The sequence below is a fragment of the Aspergillus puulaauensis genome, chromosome 7 (assembly GCF_016861865.1).
Source record: "Aspergillus puulaauensis MK2 DNA, chromosome 7, nearly complete sequence".
Taxonomy (NCBI): Eukaryota; Fungi; Ascomycota; class Eurotiomycetes; order Eurotiales; family Aspergillaceae; genus Aspergillus; species Aspergillus puulaauensis.
The window spans coordinates 754,110-774,602 of NC_054863.1; the positions used below are offsets into that span (position 1 = coordinate 754,110).

Consider the following 20,493-nt stretch of genomic DNA (forward strand, 5'->3'; position numbering starts at 1 on the left):
AGTAGTCCATTTCTATACCAAGCAGTTGAATGAGCATTGGTAAAACACAAAGTACTAAAGAAAATGACAACTACCAGTACAGCTGATAGTACTACTCAACAAGTGCTAGAGCACTGAATCGGCAGTGACTGGGCAGTGAAAGTTGGAAATAACTGAAGCTGCTTTGTCTTCTCCTTCTCTCACTTCTACAACTTCTTCTCATCCACACTTCTTTCCTTCCTTCCATATCATCGGCAAATACAGGAATGGCGTCTCCCTGGAAGCTCCCCCAGGAGCTCACCGACCAGGTCGTCCAGCTTTGCTTCGATCGTCTCCTGCGCAACCTACCGGAAATGAAAAAGCTGTGTGAGAAAGAAACTTTGGAGTTCCTGGCCCTGAGGCGTGTCTGTCGTGAGTATCACATTGCTCTGTTGCATCCTTTTTCTGCTGACGTTGTGGACTGACTTGTGGTTATCTAGATTCACTTAATGCAGCCGTCGAGAATATACTCCTGCGCCTTGAGACAGTCCGCATATATACGGATTACTATACTCCCCTGGCTAGGTTGGTGCTACTCCATGTAATACGGCGAGCAAAAACGGGAAAATATCCCATGGTGTCGACGATAAAAACATCTGGGAATCTTATCCTCTCTGGAATGGGAATCACCAATGTCACCCCACGCACGCAGGATTGGATTTGGAAGACGATCTCTCTTAGTCTCACAGACGGAGCCACCTGGGTTCTCCTGGGTGACTTCTGCTCCAAGGTGTATGCTGGGCCCATTGAAGCCAAAGTCTCATACGCAATTGCCATCCGGGCTGCCGCGTACGAGGGGAATGTGTCACTGTTGGAGACACTCTTGGATCAGAAGCCAGACGCCTTTTTCTGTCACTATAACGCCATTTAGCGCCCCTGCTTCCATTGAAGACTCTCTGGATATGGTGTATCTCGATCATCCAATTCTCACTGCGGCCCGCCGGGGGAATCTGGACGCGGTTAAGGTCCTTGCTGAGAGGCACTCAGGAATAGACTTTGGTCTAGTGTCTGATCGCCATAGGAATACAGCCCTTCACTTTGCAGCTGGGTCGGGTTGTCTCACTTTATTTGACTTCTGTCTCCATCGCCTCAACATATCTTGCCAGCTATACGCCCTGCGTCTTGAGACTCTGCTTCTTACTGTGACAGCGCGGGTGGGATCCAAATACGGTCGTCGAATGCAGGAACAGTAAGTCTCCTGTCGATTACCCGGAAAGCCATTTCCATCTCTAACATTCAAGGCTAGCTCGGGTTACTTAGGCTTTTGGGAAGGGGGGGCATACTGCGCTCATGGTTTCGAACAATCATGTTTGAGAATCTATATCACGGACGGTCTTGCTGCTGTTTGAAGTACAATTAAGTACACTGTACAGTGTGCTGGCTATAAATGCCTTCAACTCTTGCACCGATAACAAGCATTCTCCAGCGCCTTGTGCAGTTCAGCTGCGCGGGACCCGGTGTTGGAAACCATTTCAGCAGTCAAGCCTTATCAACAATGTTGCCCGCCAACTGTAAGAGTTCCTCGATCACAGCCCGGCTCAAGGAGTCACATCTCAGCCCGCCACTCCACACACTAGAGTTTATCCATCACACCAGGTGAACACAACAATGACACCGAGAACGTTGATTCGGCAGATGAAAAGTCGTCAATGGGCAAATTCCTCACTGTCCATTTCAGGGATTTATCTGTGTTCCCTGTCCCATAGTCATTGCTAATGATGCCTGCGATCGACCCATGCGCGGCCAGCCCCGCAAAAATTGCCGAGTCGGCGGTTCGTGATTAGTCCAGTTTTCTAAGCGAAACCCCTGTCAAAAGCAACAATCCCAACCACGAGTCCAAAGTACAGTTCGTTTCTTTTTACTTTCCCCCTTTCCTTCACTCGTCAGTCTCCAAATCGCTTCGCCCAGCGGACCTCTCAAGCCGCCCATGTGAATACGAGACGCGACTCATCAACTGCGAAAAATAGATTCACCTGCAGATTCAGGAAAACAAAAAAAGCAATTCAAGACAAATCACATTTCTCCTCAGGCGACGTGGATCGTTGGCATGCGCCAAATCAATAGCGCATTGAGCTGTGGTGGGACTGGGTCGGATCGAGGGCGATTGACAATCCCTTCCGAGGAATTGGCCAATCATACCCTAATTCTATTTGGGGGACAGTATGCCAAGGGACGAGGGCAGGGCGTGTACTAAAGGCAGCAGTTGGAGGGTTTAAGAGGGCCGTGGGTTGTCTGGAAGAAGGGGTTTTATCTTCAAACTCCGGAGCTCAGAGCAGAGAGCCACAGCGAAGAGGCTCACCATGGCGCCACTACATCGGAATCTCGTGCTCCTCACGACCCTCGCGAGTCAGACCTTCGCCCTCGCCGTAACACGCGCCACCACCTCCGTTGCCTCAATCCCAGAGTCTGCCTGGGACGCCTTGAACGAAACAATCTCCGGCCATCTCCGCAATGGCGAACCCATGCTGGCCCCTTGCTACACGCGATACAACGGCGAATCGCAAACACCAGACCACGCCCAATGCGCGAACCTTCAAAAGAACGGCGGCGACTTGTCCTTCGCAACGGGCCAGTTCGGATACTATGTGCAGTCGCAGTGGGGGGCGTGTCAGACAACGGGGGACAGTTGTACGTTTGGGGTGATCCGGCCGGATATTCTTACGCCGATCTTGGATAAATGTGAGCAGGGGAGTGTGCCGACAAAGTATGTTGATGCGCAGAGCGTGGAGGATGTTCAGCGCACGCTGGTCTTTGCCGGAGAGCATAACCTGAGGCTTGTTGTGAAGAATACGGGGCATGATTATATGGGGAGGAGCTCCGCACCTGACTCGTTGGCTCTTTGGTATGTCCCTTTTTACTCTGCGTCAGGCGGCTGTCAGGTAGGGCTGACTGGCTAGGATGCACAACCTTCAACCACCTATCAAACTCAACAAAGACTTCATCGCCGATGGCTGCTCCGAGTCCAGCGGTGACTCGATTACATTCGGCGCGGGACAGCAGTTCCAGGGTATATATGATTTTGTTGAGCCACGCGGGTATCGCATTGTCGGCGGCAGCTCCGTCACTGTTGGCGCAGCAGGGGGCTGGATCACCGGAGCTGGGCACAGTATGCTCTCCAACGAACTAGGTACAACCCACTGAACCGATCACTGCCCACCGATTACCGTCAGCGAGCTAATAATAAGATACCAGGCCTCGGCGTCGACAGCGTCCAACAACTAAAAGCTGTCCTCCCCAACGGTACACACGTCACAGCAAACCGGTGCCAGAACCAGGACATCTTCTTCGCCCTACGCGGCGGCGGCGGTGGCACATTCGGTGTGATCACCGAAATGACAACACGCGTGTACCCGAAGAAGGAAACCCAATTCGTGCAAATGATCTTCACGAACCTCCTCCCCGTCCAGCAGCGGCGGCTCATGGATATCCTTGTTGGGAATGCGGAAAAGTGGGCGGAGGAGGGGTGGGGTGGGTATATCACCATGTTGAGTGTGGGCACGTATGTCTTTATTGCGACGCCGTTGCTCACGCACGAGGAAGCCGTGGAATCGATGAGGCCTCTCGCCAAATTCGCAACGACATTCAACCTTGGCATCGTCAAGGTCCAGAGTACAGAGAGTTTCCGCGAGGGCCTCGACCCGTTCGTGCAGGTCCAGGAATTCGGAATCTTCCCCGGCTCCGCGTGGGCTCTCTCCAGCCGCATCGTCAAACGCGAGTCTTTCGCCGAGGACAAGCAGGAAGAACTCTCGGACATCCTCTCAGACTTCCTAAACGTCCAACAGAACCCGCTCGAGCCATCCATCCAGGTCCTCGTCCTCTGCCTCACAATGCCAACCGTCTACACCAAGAAGAGCATGCCCGAATCAGACCGCCCCGGTGGACCTGGGCACCCCTCGATATCGCCGCACTGGCGCGAGGGGATCTGGCAGGTCCTGCACTTCCGAACATACGACGGCTCAATTGATAACCCGAAACTCGTCCAGCGGATTGCGCAGCGCGCGCATGATGCCATGGAGCCTCTACGAGCATTCACACCTGGTTCAGGCGCGTACATCAATGAGGCGGATCCGTGGGAGCCCGATCATATCAACTCTTTCTGGGGTGAGCAGAACTATGAACAGCTGTTGAGGATTAAGCGCGAGGTTGATCCCTCAAATCTCCTCATGGTTCATCAGGGGGTTGGTTGGGATGAGGGTGATAGGAGATTTGCGTGTTATCCTGATGTTACTGCGTGAGGCGGCGGCCACTCTAATAATATAGTATACCCGGGAGTAGCAGCTATTCTATACTTTTCAGCCATGCTAGTAGGCAGATTCATGGTAATGGAGCACTACTAACCCTAACATTAGTATCCAGTGCCGACATCATGCACAAGCGTACACGAGATCTATTTATTGCAGGTTCCAAAGCCCAACTTCGATGGACTTCGTTCGACCTGTGCGACGAAATCTCTGAGATGGAGAAGGCCGCTGCTGCAAGTGGTCAGACTGCAGTTCTCGAATGCATCTTTACCCATATAAAAGACCTCGTCGAGATTATGATACACGGACATGCAGTTCGCCTTGCCGTACGCAACGGCCATTGCGCCATTCAATTATCCCAGACCTGGAATCCCTCGCAGATACAGCATTGGATGGCTTGGATGAGTCCATCATATGTGATAACATGGAAGCACTGGATTATTTTCTTACATCTGGATGCCCCGCATGGGATTTGAGAGCTGGCAACAATGATGACGCTCTAAAGTTCATCTTCCGGCATGGCAGCGACGAGGTTATTGCGCATGTGGCCAAACATCCCGCGTTACGAGGGAGCCCTCTACTGCATGAGGGAATGGAACTCCTGGTCTATCGCTGCAGGGAGGACCTCGTCGAGGTGCTCCTTGCTCATGGAGGGGTTGATATCAACTGGAGAAATTTTGGAGGCGAGAGCATGCTATCTATTGCCAAGGGTGGGGAAGATTGGAAGATAGTTGAATTCCTGATCAGCAAAGGCGCGCACAAATAGGTGGTGTTCAAAGTACTACTGTTGTTGTGTGATATGGAATGTTTGTAATGTGGCAGAGCACAAGGATCAAGTTCTCGTAGGAAGAACCCAGAGCAAGCAATCACAGCTATCACTCAATGTAAGGCTAATATATCTATCAGGTAAATTGACATCAGTCCCATCAACACTTCGGCGTAGGGATATTGATGATGTACGTAGTGTAGGAAGGTCTGATTGCCTACCTTTAGACCTGAATGATTTTTTTGAGTAGATTTATCTGCTATAAACATACCCCGCTGGCAAACGACTCATCGTCCCCAATATGCACATGTCCCCCTCATCCACCCGCCATCACCGGGCGAGATACATGTGGCACCATCGGATAAATGCAGGTTATCTGCCTAAAAGTACGCGGAGTATCAGCCACTGGCACACACATATTCCCACTCCCCCACTGAAGTATTTATATTCTAACAGTTTGTCACTGCCAGGCACACCTGGTTCCCGCTGTTCACTTTATCTGACTACATATTTGAAGATAGAAGAAATCACAACCACCACCATGTCCCCCAACGAGTATACATTCACCGACGCCCTATCCGCCCTAAAATCCGGCTCCTCCCTCGCCCAAACAACAACAACCCTTCTCTCCCAACTAACCCACCAAGAACGCCTCTCCCTCCTAGACGGCGACACCCCCTTCTGGGAAGGCCAACGCTCCATCCTCCTAAACCGGTACAACCCAACGCCCTACACCCACGGCTGCATCCCACGTCTCCGCATCCCAGGAATAAAATTCACAGACGGCCCGCGGGGAATCGTAATGGGGAAGTCGACCGCATTCCCCGTCTCCATAGCGCGCGGGGCAACATTCGACACATCGCTCGAACACCGAGTCGGAAACGCAATTGGGCTCGAGGCAACGGCGCAGGGTGCGAATTTCTATGCGGGAGTTTGCATCAATCTCCCCCGCCATCCGGCTTGGGGCAGGATTCAGGAGACGTATGGCGAGGATCCTGTGCTGCTGGGTGCGTTTGGGGTGGCGCTTGCGCGTGGTGTGCAGGGGCATGTTATGGCTTGTGTGAAGCATTTTGCGTTGAATTCGATGGAGAATGCGAGGTTTCGGGTTGATGTGAGGGTTGAGGAGGATGTGCTGCGTGAGGTGTATCTGGAGCATTTTCGGCGGGTGGTGCGGGAGGCTGGTGTTGCTGGGGTTATGTCTGCTTATAATTCTGTGAACGGGGAGTGGGCTGGGCAGAATGGGCATCTTCTGAATGAGATATTAAGGGAGGAGTGGAGGTTTGACGGGTTGGTCATGTCGGACTTTGTGTTTGGGTTGAGGGATGCGGCGCTGTCTGTGAGGAATGGACTTGATATTGAGGCGCCGTTTACACAACAACGGGGGATGCATCTTGGGGAGGCGTTGGAGAAAGGGCAGCTTTCGTGGGATGATGTGGACAGGTCGTGCGAGAGGGTATTGAGGAAGCAGCTTGAATTCGCAGTTCGCAAGGAGCACAGCCAGCCTGGACGGGATGTTGTCTTCTGCGACGAGCACAGGGCCCTGGCGCGAGAGGTAGCGGCACGATCGATGGTGTTGTTGAAGAACGACCCCGTCAATGGGAAGCCCCTTCTTCCTCTCCAGACTGGCAGCCTGAAACGAGTTGCTGTTGTCGGTCGTCTCGCCAATATAGCGAACACCGGCGACAAGGGCTCTTCGCAAGTCTACCCTCCTAGCGTGGTGACACCGCTAGAAGGGATTCGTGCAGCTCTACCAGACGTCGAGGTTCTATTCGCAGATACACGAGACGAAGCAGAGAAGCTAGCCTGCCGGGTCGACACCGTGATATGCGTTGTCGGATACACCTACGAAGACGAAGGCGAATACATAACTCCCCCACTGGAAGACAACCAAGCCCTCAGGAACTGCCTTCCTCCCACTAAAACAGAAGAAGAGCGGGAGACACTGGCCATGCTCGAAGGAAAGATAGATTCCGGCGGTGATATGCAGCCTGGAATCGGCGGTGATCGAACTTCGTTGCGTCTTCGTGAAGAAGACGAGGAGCTTATCGCTGCGGTGGCCGCAAAGAATAGCAGTACTGTGGTCTCGATAGTCACGGCTGGAGCCGTTATTATGGAGAATTGGAAGACCAAAGTACCTACAATACTGATGAGCTGGTACAGCGGGTCAGAAGGAGGCCATGGTCTCGCTGATGTTCTACTAGCAAAGGTAGACGCGAGCGGACGACTCCCGTTTTCAATTCCTACAGACGAGGCACATCTACCGTTCTTCGATAGAGATGCTGCTGAGATCGAGTATACTCGGTGGTTTGGTCAACACCTACTCGATAAACTCGGCGTGAAAGCAGCATTCCCTTTCGGGTTTGGTCTTTCATATACAACGTGGGAAGTGAAGGATGCCGCTGCAGATAAATTGGACAAGGACAATATCGAAGTTAGGTTTACAGTCAAAAACACTGGAGAACGAGAAGGACGGTTCATTGCGCAGGTATATGGGCTGCCAGGGGTGAAAGACTTCCCGACTCGGGTTCTACTGGGCTTTGTGCCTGTGGACTTGCAGGCAGAACAAGAGAAGAAGGTCCAGGTATCAGCCTCGATTCGGCCAGTGCAGAAATGGGATAATGGCAGTTTCAGTCTGCGGACCCAACGGCTGAAGATCGAGGTCGCAGGGTTCGCAGGAGATCGAAAGTGCGCTGCAACCGAGATATCGTTATAGAAGTCTATAGAGTGTAGCCATCATTCGCGAGAAGACTTGTACAGGAGAAACCAATCGAACCCGTAGACAGTATCCAAAGCTTTTGACATTCCAGAGAATCACTCCAGAGAATCCAACTCCCTCTTCTTCTCAAGCAACAAGTTCTCCAGCACCTGAATCTCAACTTCAACCCTCTTCTTCTCATCCCCAGCATCAATATTCTCTGCGCCTGTTTCCAAGTCCCCCTTTTCCTCCCTCTCCTTTCTCTTCTTTTCCTGTATATCATCGTCAATCGATGCATACCACGCCGCCAACCCAGATTTCCTCGCGAGATAGCACAGCAGTTCCCAGAAGGCAAAAGCGGAGAGGACCAGGACAATAAGGGCAAGAGCCCCTGGCAGGAGGGTGCCGAAGATGAATGTGAGGCAGAAGCCGATCACGGATCCGAATGTGTGGAAGAAGGAGGCGAAGGGGCTCCAGATGGTGTGCAGGAAGCCGCCTTTGACTGCAGGCGAGACTGATGCGCAGGGATCCCTCATTGTGACTGTGACTGTGGACATGGATATTGTTGTTGGCTATGAGTGGTTGTGGTGTAGGGAAGGGATGTGATATTTGACAGTAGAATTGATTCGTGATCGTTTATGGGCATTCGCTCTTTATATAAGCCCAACAGACACAGCCCCGCCAGGCAGAGCAATAAATAAGCCCAACCAGGCATTGGCATTGGCAGCGCCTCACCCGCTGATCACTGGGAGCCGCCCACTAAACAGCTTCCACTGCGCCCGGCGCCCGGCAGGATCTGGGAATGTGCGGTCGATTATCCAATAAGGGTGATTGCATCTTCAGCCGCCTGCTCTGGGTTTGACTTTATAGCCTTGCTGGCAATCTTCTGTTATGGATATGTATCACATTTACCGGGTTTATTAATCTTAAGGACCCTCGGCATCGCTCTAAGAGCCATACAGTAATAAGCGATTCTCGGTCTATTATCCTGCATATCAAGATAGCGACTGTCCAGTAAGGCTTCAGCTTGTCAGACAATAACTTAGTACAGTTAAACCGCCTATACCGAGCCCGGATATAGCGAGAAGACCACTGTGTCAAAATTGAAAACCCTACCTGTCTCGTTAATACCTCTTCATACTGATAATTCGTATTAAACCTTACATAAAACTTGTCTAATAGCTATAGATATATATATGTATATTTATACCAATGGATATAGCGAGATCTGGCTATAGCGAGATCAGTTGTCCGTCTCATTTAATTCGCTATAGGCAGGTTTGACTGTCCTTCGGAGAGCGATAATTCGGCCGATTTTCTTTCTAAACTATTGCGCAATAGAGATGATGATTATCAATCATGGTGGTGTGTGCTTACTTGGTGTAGAGGAGTTCGGCCGAACCCTCGGTCGAAGCGTCTATATAGAGCTCGCAGCATGCCCAACTTGAGAAATCCAAACAGTATCTCGACAAACAATTGCTCGACAAACAATTACCTAGTCCAAGTACCAATACATCATGGTTAAGATCGCTATTGCAGGTGGCTCCGGCAGTACGTTCCCTTACCAGTGCATGCATGCTGTTTCCCACTAACGCCCTGAAGACGTCGGCCAGGAAATCACCGATGTCCTTGTTGCCTCGAAGAAGCATGAAGTTGTCATCTTGTCTCGAAAGGTAGGGCGCGAGTATTCATGATAATATCACCTCGCTGACTTCATCTACAGGACGCTCCAGCCGGCACTTCTGGCGTAACCTGGGTCAAGACGGACTACAGCGACACCAAACAGCTCACCCAACTCCTCCGAGGAGTGCACACCGTGCTTTCGTTCATCATAGAGCAAGAGGACGTAGAAAGCCCAAGCCAGAAGCGCCTCATCGACGCCTCGGTCAACGCAGGCGTCAAACGATTCGCTCCTAGCGAGTGGGCAGCGTGAGCCAAATCTCCGATATCACTGAGTGACAACCAACTAACAACTGCTCAAAAAGTTCAACATTCGAACACCTCCCTTGGTACTCCTACAAGACCACAATCCGGACCTACCTCGCGGAACTCAACAAGGAGAGGAAAGTCCTCGAATACACCCTTTTCCACCCGGGCCTCTTCGTCAACTACCTCACCCGGCCCTACCCGTCGTCTAAGCATCTCCACCAAGTGGAATTCCCAATCGACCTGTACAACCGCCGGGCCATCCTCGCCGAGGGCGTAGAAGACGCCAAACTCGCCCTCATAACAGTACAGGATTTCGCAGCCGTCGTCGCCCGCGCACTCGAATACGAGGGCGAGTGGCCCGTAATCAGCGGTGTCCAGGGCGACCTGCTCACCTTGCGCGAAGTCATTGCGATTGGTGAGAAGGCCCGTGGTGGTGCGCCGTTCACGCTTTACAAGTTCAGCAAGGCGGATCTGGAAGCTGGGACTTGGCAGCCGTCGTGGGTACCCAAGATTGACCATCCCTCTATCCCGCCGGAGCAGGTTGAGCCCATGTCCAAGCTTGTGTCAGCGGGGATGTCGCTGGGGCTGTTGGAGGGGGCGTTTAGGGCTTCTGATGAGTGGAATCGCATCCTGGCTGACTTTCGGTTTGTCAAGGCGGGAGAGTTTTTGGAGGACGCTTGGAGGGGAAAGGATTAGGATGTAACTAGTTATTTGGTATACTATGGTATACTATGGTATAGCTATGGTATAGCTACCTGTAGTTGGTATTAGTTGGTATAGTTGTGAAGCCTCCGAATTCGGCCGAATATTTGTCAGCCGAGATGACACTTTCTCTTCTCTCTTCTCTCTCGTCCTCTCATCCTCACTCTCATTCATTATCTTAATTATCATAATTATCATAATTATCATAATTATCATAATTATCATAATTATGCCCCCCGAACGAAGAAAAGTCCGCAAAGGCACCCATAACTGCTGGGAATGCAAGCGACGAAAGGTGCGGTGCATCTTCTCGGCCGAACACGCTGTCTGCAACAACTGCAAGCGACGCGGCACTGCGTGTATCAGCCAGGAGCTGCCAGACAGCTACACTGCACATCCAACTTCAAACCAGACAGAGGCGAGGCTTGAGCGAGTGGAAGGCCTTCTCGCGCGCCTGGTCAATACGGCCCGTGATGAAAGTTTGGAAGACTCAGTCTCGGAGGACAGCGAGCATCAAAAGGTGTCACAAGCCCCGTCTGCACCATCGAAGCAGATCTCAGTTCCATCCGACAGGTCTGGAAAGTATGATGCACTATGTCGCGAGCTCATTGCCGCCTGGCCTAGCGAACATGACCTTGACGGCATTGCCTCTCTCCCCACTGGTCTCTCGATCCCCCTGTACCAGATAGTCTGCTCTCCCTGTGCTGTTGCAGAGGACGCAAAGCCGCCATCGCCACGCGAGATGCTGCAACTTCCCCCGCCAGGATCACACCCGGTCTTGGTTGCTCGCAGTCTCATGCTGCTCGGTACATTCCTTCAAGGCGTCGTCCCATCAGTTATTCAAAAACTGGGCCCCCTAGGAGACTCCTACCGCGAGATCATGGCCACCTGCGTAGACCGAGCGATAAGGCTTGTGAATACCAACGACGAGCTCACCGGCTTCGTCGAGGCGCTGCAGTGCATCCTGCTCGAAGTCATGTATCAGAACTACACTGGCCATCTCCACCGGGCCTGGATGGCCGTTCGCCGCGCAACAGCAACCGCCCAGGTCATGGGGATACACCAGGGCCGTAACTCGCCGTACTTGAAATTCCTCGAGCCCGCAACCCGTGCAGCCTTTGACCCTGACTACGTCTGCTTCCGTCTTATCCAGATGGACCGCTACCTGTCGCTCATGCTAGGCCTACCACAGACCCCGGTGGAGGGCCGCTTCGCCATCCCCAAGGACGTGTCGGCATTTGGCCCCATGGCCTGCTTGGAACGCATCTACTGCGAGGTCTCCGGCCGTATCCCACAGCGCACAGCTGCAGATATCAACGATATCTCCCAGACCCGCGAGACCGACAAGCTCCTGCAAGACGCCGCTGCCCAGATGCCACCGCAGTGGTGGCTGATACCCCCTTTCACCAACGAGGCCGACATAGTCAGCGATACAATCCGCCTCATGATCCAATTCACACACCACCACCTCCTCGCCCGGCTGCATATGCCGTACCTGCTGCGGTGCTCACCAGAAAACAACAATATATACGACTACAGCAGGATCACAGCCGTCAACGCCAGCCGCGAGCTCCTCTCGCGCTACGTCGTCTTCCGCACCGTCAACCCAGCCCACTTCTACTGCCGGGGGTGTGACTTTCTCGCCTTCGTCGCGACCACCGTCATGTGTCTAGCCCATATCAGTTTTCGGAGCCACCGGGTTGGACACAGCAGTGTCTTTAATTTCCTCATGCACAGCCGCCCGATGGATCGTGGGATGATGGAGCGTACATCTGAGATTATAGAGTCCATGGCGCGGGAGAGTACTTCAGACGCAATAGCGCCGAAACTTACACACATCATCCGCCATTTGCTGGATGTTGAGAGCAACGCTGCTAATGGCGCGATATACTGCACGAGCTCGTCGAGGGGGGAGGGTGAGATTTCTGGACGACTGTCGGATGAAGCACTTCATATTCATATTCCGTATTTTGGCACGATTAATTTTGAACATGGGAGTGTTTTCAGGTCCGCGCAGCACACTGACCTCGGTCAAGCTTTCACTGAGCAAATGTTTCATCAGCCCCAGGGTGTACTATCTGGTTTGCATGCAGAGTATCCTGATATCCAACCAGAACAGCTACAGATTCCTACCAGTGATCACCTTGCCAGTGACGCACTACATGACCCGATGCTCTCTGGTATAGACGATTGGGATCTTCAAGGAATCGACATTGCCCTATTCGACAGTCTGTTCGCAGGATAATACCAAATCACCCAAATATGGATCCAGATTCACGCTTTCACCTGATAATAACAACTCACCATCCCATCCTCGATAACATCTACGCCACGCAAAGTAAAATGCATATCGCCAGGAAAGTCAACACCCACGTCCCCAAACAACGCTGGTCCCTTCCCTCCTCCACCGAGAAGAACAGGCGCAATCGTCAGCACCATCTCATCCACCCACCCGCGCCTGAGGAACTCCTGCACCGTCTTTCCGCCATCCATGTAGACCATCGTCGCGCCCTCGGTATCGAGAATCATCTCAACTTCCTCCATCGACGCAACAACCCGAGCACCAGCGGGAGAATTCCTCGGAAGATTTCGAACGGTCGTACTAAGCACCAGCAACTTCTTCTCCGGATACGGCCACTCGGGCTCACTCATACAAACATCAAATGTCTTCCGGCCCATGACAATGAAATCTACATCAGCCATATGCTGCTCGAGTGTCATTGTCGATTGTGGCTGAGATGGCGGCGCGTGCTCGGCGTTTGGAAATGGCTGGGTAAGCCATGTTATATCGTGGTTCTGGCGCGCGATGGAGCCGTCGAGGCTTGTTGCGCAGAAGATGCGGGATTTCCAGGTGCGGGTGGTCATTTTGTATTTTTCTTCTAGATGGTGGTATAGGAAGTCAATGGAGGTCGAGTGGGGGTTAGGATGGAGTCTCGAGGATGGTGGGGATAGATATCTTGGATATGTTGAGTCATGCCGAGAAGGACCAAGAAATGACGGACTATTATGACTCAAGTCCTCGTATTCTCTTTTACTTGATGAGAAACTGGGTATCTGTTACGGGAAGCGGACGAAATAACGACTGACTCGACCCGGGCGGGGTGTTACAGCCCTTGCGCATTCGTTTGGTGGGCTGCTATTGAAGAAGGTGTGAAGGGTTTGGATAACAAGCTGAGATTGATAACTGCCACCATACCGTCCTATCCACCACTATCCACCTACAAATACTATTACTAGAGAAAGACTACCAAATATTCCCCCTGGTCTGCTCCCTCTCCAATCTCTTCACATTAACCCCCCTCCAGAACCACGTACAAGCCACACAAAGCGGCACCAGACAAACCCCGACAATAACCATCTTCCTCTGCACATCCGCATAAGCACCCACAATCGCCACCCGCTCAGGCGTCCCATCCGCATACGAAATCTGCGTCCCCAGATTCGCAAAGATACTCGCCGCAAGATCCTTCTTCCCCTCCGGAAGCCGGCTGTAAAGCTGCGGCTCCAGCACATTATTCCAGATCCCGCCGGCGATGGCCGCGCCCACGCTGTATCCGATGGAGCCGAAGAGACCCCAGATGGCGATTACGACGGCGATTTCCTGGTGCGTTACGGCTGTCATTAGCGCGAGTTGGCTGCACACGGTGAAGATGCAGGTGCCGAGGCCGACGAGGACTTGGGTCATTGTGATCAGCCCGATGTGCGTGGAGGGGGTGCGGAAGGGGACGAGGAGGGCGGTGCCCAGGAGCAAGATGGGGATTCCGGCCATGGCGGTGTATTTGAATTCGCCGGTGTAGCGGATTAGTCTGTTTAATTAGAATAGTGTCAGTGTTACTGGGGGGGTGGAGGCTTACAGGCCGAAGACAGGGCTGAAGATGAACGAGGTCAGAGAGTAGGCGTTCAGGACGTAGTTCGCTGTTGTGAGATCCAGTCTGTTGACGACCTGGAGGTACGAGCTGAAATACGCGTTCCAGGTTCTTTGGACGTTAGCAAGTACAACAAGGGAAGGGAAGTAGCGCTCACGTTGAGGATGCAAACATGACCAGGTATAACATGCACGAGCCGATAATCGTCGGCTCCTTGAGATACTTCCACGGGAGGAACTGGACCGGCGCGAAGTATTTCTCCCAGACGTAGAAGGCCGGCATGCAGACGACGCCGATGACTTCCATGGCGATGATATACCCGCTGGCCCAGCCTTTGGGCGCGTAGGAGGCTATGCTGAAGGGGAGGAGGATTAGGGAGAAGACGGCTGTGATCAGGATGATGCCGATGACTGTCAATGTTAGCATGTACCACTAGGGGTATATAGACGGTGTACGCACCGTCAAACTCCACTGCATAGTGTGCAACCGACTGCGGCAGCGTCCTCCCCGAGCGCTCCTTGACATAAGTACCGCTCCGTTCAGCCTTGCGCTGCATGAGAAACATGACGAGAACAACCGGAGCGCAAACGCCAACGAAGATAATCGCAAACGACCCAAACCCCCAGCGGAAGTTGAGGTTATCGTGGAACAGCTCCGCAATCTTGGGTCCTGCAAATGTACTGCAGATACCAGGGGTGCCGTTGATGCCGATCATGATCATTCGATTCTTGAGCGAGGTCATATCGGCCAGCATGATCTCGACGACGTAGAGCAGCCCGATGTGTCCGACCCAGTATAGCGTGTGCGCGGCGGCGTACATCTCGATTGTGGTGCAGGTGGACTTTAGGATGAGCCCGATTATGATCAGCACGAGCATGAACAGGAAGCCCTCGACTCGGCCCCAGATGTCGATGATCTTGGCCAGGGTGAGTTTGGACGAGCCGCCCAGGATGACCGAGACGATGCTGACGACGGAGAGCAGTCCGTGTTTCTCGAACGAGGAGGTGATCCATGGGTTCAGCGTCGTTTGCATTGAGCCGAGCAGCGCGTCGACGAAAGAGACCAGCCAGAGTCTACCGATTAGCGTAGTCAAACAGTGAAATAGTATGAAACGTACAAGACAAAGAGGAGAACCAGTGTCTGGGTAGACAGCACTGTGGTGATTGCTCGCACACGCTGCACACCACCCTGGAACTCCGCCGAGTCCTTGTCAGACAGGGCCTTTTCATCCTCGACGACCTGGTTAGGGCCATTGTCGACATGGTCAATTCTGTCGCCGGTAGGAGCTGGTGCCTGAGTCGGCTCCTGAGCCACCTGGATTGATTTCTCCATGAGGTTCGACGTTCGGAATACGACTGAAGGAGATGGACAGGGAGCCTGAAATATTTTCCGCAAGGGATTCGAGGGAGAGATAAATATGTGGGGGGTATTCTCGTATCAGATGATCAGATAACCGGCGTAATCTGATCAGAAACATTCAGTCTAGTCCAATCAGTCTAGTCCAATCAGGGCTACTTTGACGAGTGAGCACCGAAGGATTCAAGGCTGGGCACTGGGGGGGTTCTGGGATGGGCTGGCATTGACCCCTTCAGTCGTACCGGCAGGTTAACTGAACATATAGACCAATTATACTCTCATTGTACTCTTCCCAATTGCACTCAGTAACAGTCAGTACATACAATGTTGACTACACGGTGATGGTCTTCATGGGATCTTGGCGGCCGGAAATGAAGCCAAGACAGTCTAAAGACGAAGACTAAGAGTGGACAAGGGAAAAGTCGGATTTTACCGATATCTCCTCTCCAATGAAATTGCCCAGCCAGTTCTTCTGTTGGTTCTGCCGCCCTGTTCTGTCAAGTTAGCTGAAGCCTCCACAGTCCAGACTCGATGCACTGTCCACCACCAATCCTAATCGCCCCACTCTTGCTCCGGGACTATGCTAAGGATATATGCTAAGCGATGTCGGCATGGAGTGATATCCCAGCCCATATGGTGCCCCCACGCCTAGTTAACTGCTGGATCGACTAGCACTGGAACTCACTGGCGCCAGAAGCCGTCAATCTATAGAGACGCATTCTAACATGCCTCGACGGAGTAAATTTATATTAATCTATATTGATTTATTGAATGGCGAAGCGAAGGCACCGCCTGCTAACAGGATGAGTCATCACTGAATGATCTTCTCGTCCTGCAACAAACACCGAGAAAACCCCCTACAACACCACAAGCCATGATATCTAGACGCCGCCAAAACACCAGCTGCGATCCATGCCGTCGCGCAAAACGGCGCTGCTTCTTCGCGCTGTCCGCCAATGCGCCGGCCGAGATCCGCTGCGTCAACTGCGAGCATCGCAACCGGTCCTGCACCTTCGAGTTTGCAGCATCAAAGGCAATTTCCCAGAGGCCAGCGACCGGGCTCGAGCGTGGAAGCGAAAATAGCCTGCTCCACTTGCCACGAGTGGAAGCACAGCCCGCCAGTGATTCAGATGTCTGGGCCTCGTGGCTGGACATGGATGCTGGCCAATATAATCCCGAGAACAATCAGTCCACCTTCTCGGATCTTGTTGATCCGTGCTTAAACATTACAGGTACTGGTACTGAGGATCAGTTCTTACGCAGAACAGAGAGATCTCCAGGCTCTGCGGGATATCTCGGTCAACCAATTGTTGGCGGCTCGCCGAACAGTCCAATCTACTTATTAAACACAAAACTGGATGCAACGATTCTCGAGGACCGTCTATCCTGCATCCACAATGCCATTGTGACCGGCTGCGCATCCAGATTTGTTGACTTTGAGTGTAACCTATATGCGACAGCCTCTCGGTATCAACTAGATGGCAGTGAAATACAGGCTCCAAAAACAAGTCATTTATCGGAAGAGTCTATCTGCGCCAGCCGCTGGAGCCGCGGAAAGGAACAGGCTTTTCTTTCAATGACCTCGCTTGGCATTGTACGCTTCCTAGACCATTTCAGTGGACTTTATGGGAACCGGCTCTCCCCGTATGATAAAAGACTCTCGGCCAAGGCATTTAAGGCGGTGCTTCGGGCCTTCTCGATGCAGTGGCTTTCCACTGACCGTGAATCAGTAAGCTCACTAAGTAATGCATACCATGATACATGGTTCCACGCGAGATCGATTTTGCAGAGCGCGCAATCCGTAAAATCCTTCAGGGTTATCTACGCTATCCTGCTCTTCGACGGGATTGCCATTCCGGGAAAGCCGAAATCTATCGCACCCCATGAATTTCTAAATACCGGACTGGAGAGTCTTCAGTATCTGCAACGACTTGTGAATGAATATTGCGCCATACTCGGGCCCCATTCTACATATAGTTCTCTCCTGGAAGCCAGCTTGAGTGTTGTTTCCTGGGCTGGGTATATCCGCGATATCGGCGCTGCTCTGACGGGAAGTCATTCCTGTAAGCTTCCATCTGCGGTGTATACAAAGGGAAAGCCGCAGGACATCATTCAGTCTGGTACGGTCGGAGACAGTTTAACTCTGGGGCTGTCTCGCGATGCCACATACCAAGACCTAGATGACAGTATTCCGGCTATATGTCGCAGAGCAGTCGCGAACGCCTTTCACGTCTGGAGACAGATCATCAGAGTAAAGGAGTTGGCTCAGGATTCTCCAGTATCTGTTTCTGAAGTTGTCTCCACGATTGCTGCAGTGAAAGAGTTCAATCAGATATTCCGCCCGTTCATGAGTCGTTGTATAGAAACCCTCGAGCACCTCTCTACCGGCTCAAAAGCCTCTTCTGGTACTCCTCACTTCCGATATCAATATAAATTACTAACTTGTCAGTATCGATAATATTATTCTGGGACCTCGGCGTCCTTATCCTCGCTGAATCAATCATCGACACAGACCTTGTATCACAAATCCAACCCTACCGTCTTGAAGCAATCTCTTCAGTCACTGAAACAGCCCAGCGCCTGCTCTCCCTATCTCCAGAGGAAGCCTTCAACATCCAGCACGGCTTACGTGTAGACGTTCCTATCATCTCCTACCATATCACCCCGAGCTTAACTGCAACGACATTTGAAAAAGCCATCGAGGCGATGATTAATGTCCGTCTCTCTGCTGTGGATGATGAACAGGATAATGTGTCGAACTGGAAAGAGAAAATAGACATCCTCATGAAATCACTGGCGTCGCTCGATGCTACGATCGGTGGGGAACAGGCCACCAAGGCTGCATTTAGCTCTTTAATGCGAAGACATGGCGATGTGCTGTCTGAGTGCTGGACTGAGTTTACCATGTAACTGAGCCACCTTTGAAGGTGGTTTGTGTTGAAAGAAAACAATCCCTTGTCAGACAATCGCATTGTCGCTCTTGGCAACGGCTGATATCACCAGTGATAATAACCGTATGTGATTCGACATCGCGATGTCCATCACTGACCCCGCACAATTAAACTTCTTCAGCATTGCGTCTGACAGCTGTCATGCCACTTCGCAACTCCTACTTCCATCACCATGTGGCTATCCACCGCAACCATCGTCGGCCTCATCGCCATTTCCATTTTCAAAGCCATCACCCGGTATACCAAACTCCGTCACTTCCCCGGCCCCCCATGGACAGCCATCTCAGACTGGCCACACAGTCTGGCAATGCTCAGGGGTAACTGCCACAAGTGGTACGCGGATGTCAGCGAGAAACACGGTACCTCCAACCACATTCTATTGGACCCAAACCAGAGAAACCCAGAATTGAACTAGCTAATACAGCCAGGCCCGGTCGCGCGCGTTGCTCCACGGGTGCTCATCACCTCGTCGCCCGAGGTCTGGATGCACGTTAACACGAAGGCTGGCTATAAGCGCTCCGACTGGTACTACAATGCCGCGCGGATCGAGTATCAGCGGGATAATGTCTTTAGCCAGACGGATAATGCGAAGCACGAGGCGCGGAGGAAACAGATGGCGCCGGGGGTATATACCCTGTCCAATAACCCTTTAATTTACACAGACTGCTCTGGTACTGACGGGGTGTAGTACTCAGGAAGAGAGAATCTCGACCTGGAGAAATCCGTCGACGAACGACTAACCGAACTCCTCCATCTCATCCGGATAAAATATCTCTCATCAGATACCTGCATCATCCCAATGGATCTCGCGAAAAAAGTGCAGTATTTCACCCTCGACGTCATCAGCTCCGTCGGTCTAGGTAAGACATTCGGCATGCTCCAGAGCGATCGCGATATAGACAACTACCTTCAGTCCAGCGAGGAGGGCCTGGCAATCGGGAACACAGCCTTAGCTATGGGCTTTAGCTGGCTAACCCAAGCTCCATTCCTCGGGCTATTCATTGCACCGTCGCCTAAAGACAACACTGGATTCGGGAAGATGATGGCGTCGGCATTCCGTGTCGTCGACGAGCGCGCTGCGAGTTTCTTCTCGGCATCTAGCAATAGTAAGGAGAAATCGGATATGCTCGCCTCGTTCATGCGCCATGGTCTCTCGGGCGATGAGCTGCGCTCTGAAGCTCTAGAGCAAATCATCGCGGGCTCGGATACAACTGCTGCTGCGATCCGGGGTGCGCTTTTGCATGTTATCACGAACCCGCGTGTGTATCGCAAGCTGCAGCGCGAGATCGATGATACAGTTGCCCGAGGTGACGCTCCGGCTTCGATTCTAAGTACATCTACTAGGCAAGATGTCGGCCTTATTACAACCGCCCAGGCTGCAAAACTCCCATACCTACAAGCTGTAATTCGTGAATCAATGCGCTTCTTCACCCCCGTTTCGAATATCTTTGCGCGCGATGTCCCCAAAGACGGGGATACCGTTGTCGTTGACGGGGAGCGCGTCTTCCTCCCTGGCGGCGACGGCGTCTGTATCGGGTACTCCGCGTACGCCATGCACCGCAGCGAGCAGATCTACGGTAAAGACGCAGACGCCTTCCGACCTGAGAGGTGGCTGGAGTCGGATCCAGAGTCGGATCCTACCAGGCTGGCGCGCATGATACGAACAAACGACCTTGTCTTTGGACATGGCCATTTCCGGTGTTTGGGGAGACCCGTGGCGCAGATTGAGCTTGGGAAGACGGTGTTTGAGGTGAGCCACAACTATATAAAACCCCTGAGTTCAAGTGTTATTTGTGTTTGTGTTTGTTTTTGTGTTGGGACTGACTGGACAGCTCCTGCGGAACTTTGATATCGCGCTTATGGATCCGACGAGGCCTTGGGATGTCCGGAATCATCTTGGGCTGTTTGCTATTTCGAATATGTGGGTTCAGGTTATGGAGAGGGTTTAACGATGGTTGAATGGTACTAT

At 52.3% G+C, this 20,493-nt stretch overlaps 11 protein-coding genes across 11 annotated transcripts; 8 read left to right on the top strand and 3 right to left on the bottom strand.

Annotated features, from left to right (window-relative positions):
• Window positions 1–245: 245 nt before the first annotated feature.
• Window positions 246–889, top strand: APUU_70309S (uncharacterized protein; the record flags this gene model as incomplete). Its single annotated transcript, XM_041695167.1, has 2 exons — window positions 246–390; window positions 459–889. 2 exons carry the CDS (start codon window positions 246–248, stop codon window positions 887–889), a joined length of 576 nt encoding a protein of 191 aa, XP_041560925.1.
• A 1,429-nt stretch (window positions 890–2,318) lies between these two features.
• On the top strand, window positions 2,319–4,253 carry APUU_70310S (uncharacterized protein; the record flags this gene model as incomplete). Its single annotated transcript, XM_041695169.1, has 3 exons — window positions 2,319–2,860; window positions 2,916–3,145; window positions 3,211–4,253. The coding sequence occupies 3 exons, from the start codon at window positions 2,319–2,321 to the stop codon at window positions 4,251–4,253; spliced, it is 1,815 nt and encodes a 604-aa protein (XP_041560926.1).
• A 265-nt stretch (window positions 4,254–4,518) lies between these two features.
• APUU_70311S (uncharacterized protein) lies at window positions 4,519–5,025 on the top strand (the record flags this gene model as incomplete). The annotated part of the gene is made up of 1 exon (XM_041695170.1): window positions 4,519–5,025. One exon carries the CDS (start codon window positions 4,519–4,521, stop codon window positions 5,023–5,025), a length of 507 nt encoding a protein of 168 aa, XP_041560927.1.
• A 541-nt stretch (window positions 5,026–5,566) lies between these two features.
• APUU_70312S (glycoside hydrolase family 3 protein) lies at window positions 5,567–7,738 on the top strand (the record flags this gene model as incomplete). The annotated part of the gene is made up of 1 exon (XM_041695171.1): window positions 5,567–7,738. One exon carries the CDS (start codon window positions 5,567–5,569, stop codon window positions 7,736–7,738), a length of 2,172 nt encoding a protein of 723 aa, XP_041560928.1.
• A 98-nt stretch (window positions 7,739–7,836) lies between these two features.
• On the bottom strand, window positions 7,837–8,277 carry APUU_70313A (uncharacterized protein; the record flags this gene model as incomplete). Its single annotated transcript, XM_041695172.1, has 1 exon — window positions 7,837–8,277. The coding sequence occupies one exon, from the start codon at window positions 8,275–8,277 to the stop codon at window positions 7,837–7,839; it is 441 nt and encodes a 146-aa protein (XP_041560929.1).
• A 960-nt stretch (window positions 8,278–9,237) lies between these two features.
• APUU_70314S (uncharacterized protein) lies at window positions 9,238–10,345 on the top strand (the record flags this gene model as incomplete). The annotated part of the gene is made up of 4 exons (XM_041695173.1): window positions 9,238–9,271; window positions 9,323–9,393; window positions 9,444–9,649; window positions 9,706–10,345. 4 exons carry the CDS (start codon window positions 9,238–9,240, stop codon window positions 10,343–10,345), a joined length of 951 nt encoding a protein of 316 aa, XP_041560930.1.
• Window positions 10,346–10,580: 235 nt separating this feature from the next.
• Window positions 10,581–12,596, top strand: APUU_70315S (uncharacterized protein; the record flags this gene model as incomplete). Its single annotated transcript, XM_041695174.1, has 1 exon — window positions 10,581–12,596. The coding sequence occupies one exon, from the start codon at window positions 10,581–10,583 to the stop codon at window positions 12,594–12,596; it is 2,016 nt and encodes a 671-aa protein (XP_041560931.1).
• Window positions 12,597–12,625: 29 nt separating this feature from the next.
• APUU_70316A (dihydrofolate reductase family protein) lies at window positions 12,626–13,216 on the bottom strand (the record flags this gene model as incomplete). Its single annotated transcript, XM_041695175.1, has 1 exon — window positions 12,626–13,216. The coding sequence occupies one exon, from the start codon at window positions 13,214–13,216 to the stop codon at window positions 12,626–12,628; it is 591 nt and encodes a 196-aa protein (XP_041560932.1).
• A 379-nt stretch (window positions 13,217–13,595) lies between these two features.
• MFS1_2 (MFS sugar transporter) lies at window positions 13,596–15,549 on the bottom strand (the record flags this gene model as incomplete). The annotated part of the gene is made up of 5 exons (XM_041695176.1): window positions 13,596–14,157; window positions 14,206–14,328; window positions 14,375–14,627; window positions 14,677–15,290; window positions 15,335–15,549. The coding sequence occupies 5 exons, from the start codon at window positions 15,547–15,549 to the stop codon at window positions 13,596–13,598; spliced, it is 1,767 nt and encodes a 588-aa protein (XP_041560933.1).
• An 898-nt stretch (window positions 15,550–16,447) lies between these two features.
• Window positions 16,448–18,483, top strand: APUU_70318S (Zn(II)2Cys6 transcription factor domain-containing protein; the record flags this gene model as incomplete). Its single annotated transcript, XM_041695177.1, has 2 exons — window positions 16,448–17,978; window positions 18,023–18,483. 2 exons carry the CDS (start codon window positions 16,448–16,450, stop codon window positions 18,481–18,483), a joined length of 1,992 nt encoding a protein of 663 aa, XP_041560934.1.
• Window positions 18,484–18,696: 213 nt separating this feature from the next.
• Window positions 18,697–20,473, top strand: APUU_70319S (cytochrome P450; the record flags this gene model as incomplete). Its single annotated transcript, XM_041695178.1, has 4 exons — window positions 18,697–18,883; window positions 18,953–19,149; window positions 19,213–20,274; window positions 20,357–20,473. The coding sequence occupies 4 exons, from the start codon at window positions 18,697–18,699 to the stop codon at window positions 20,471–20,473; spliced, it is 1,563 nt and encodes a 520-aa protein (XP_041560935.1).
• Window positions 20,474–20,493: the final 20 nt, after the last annotated feature.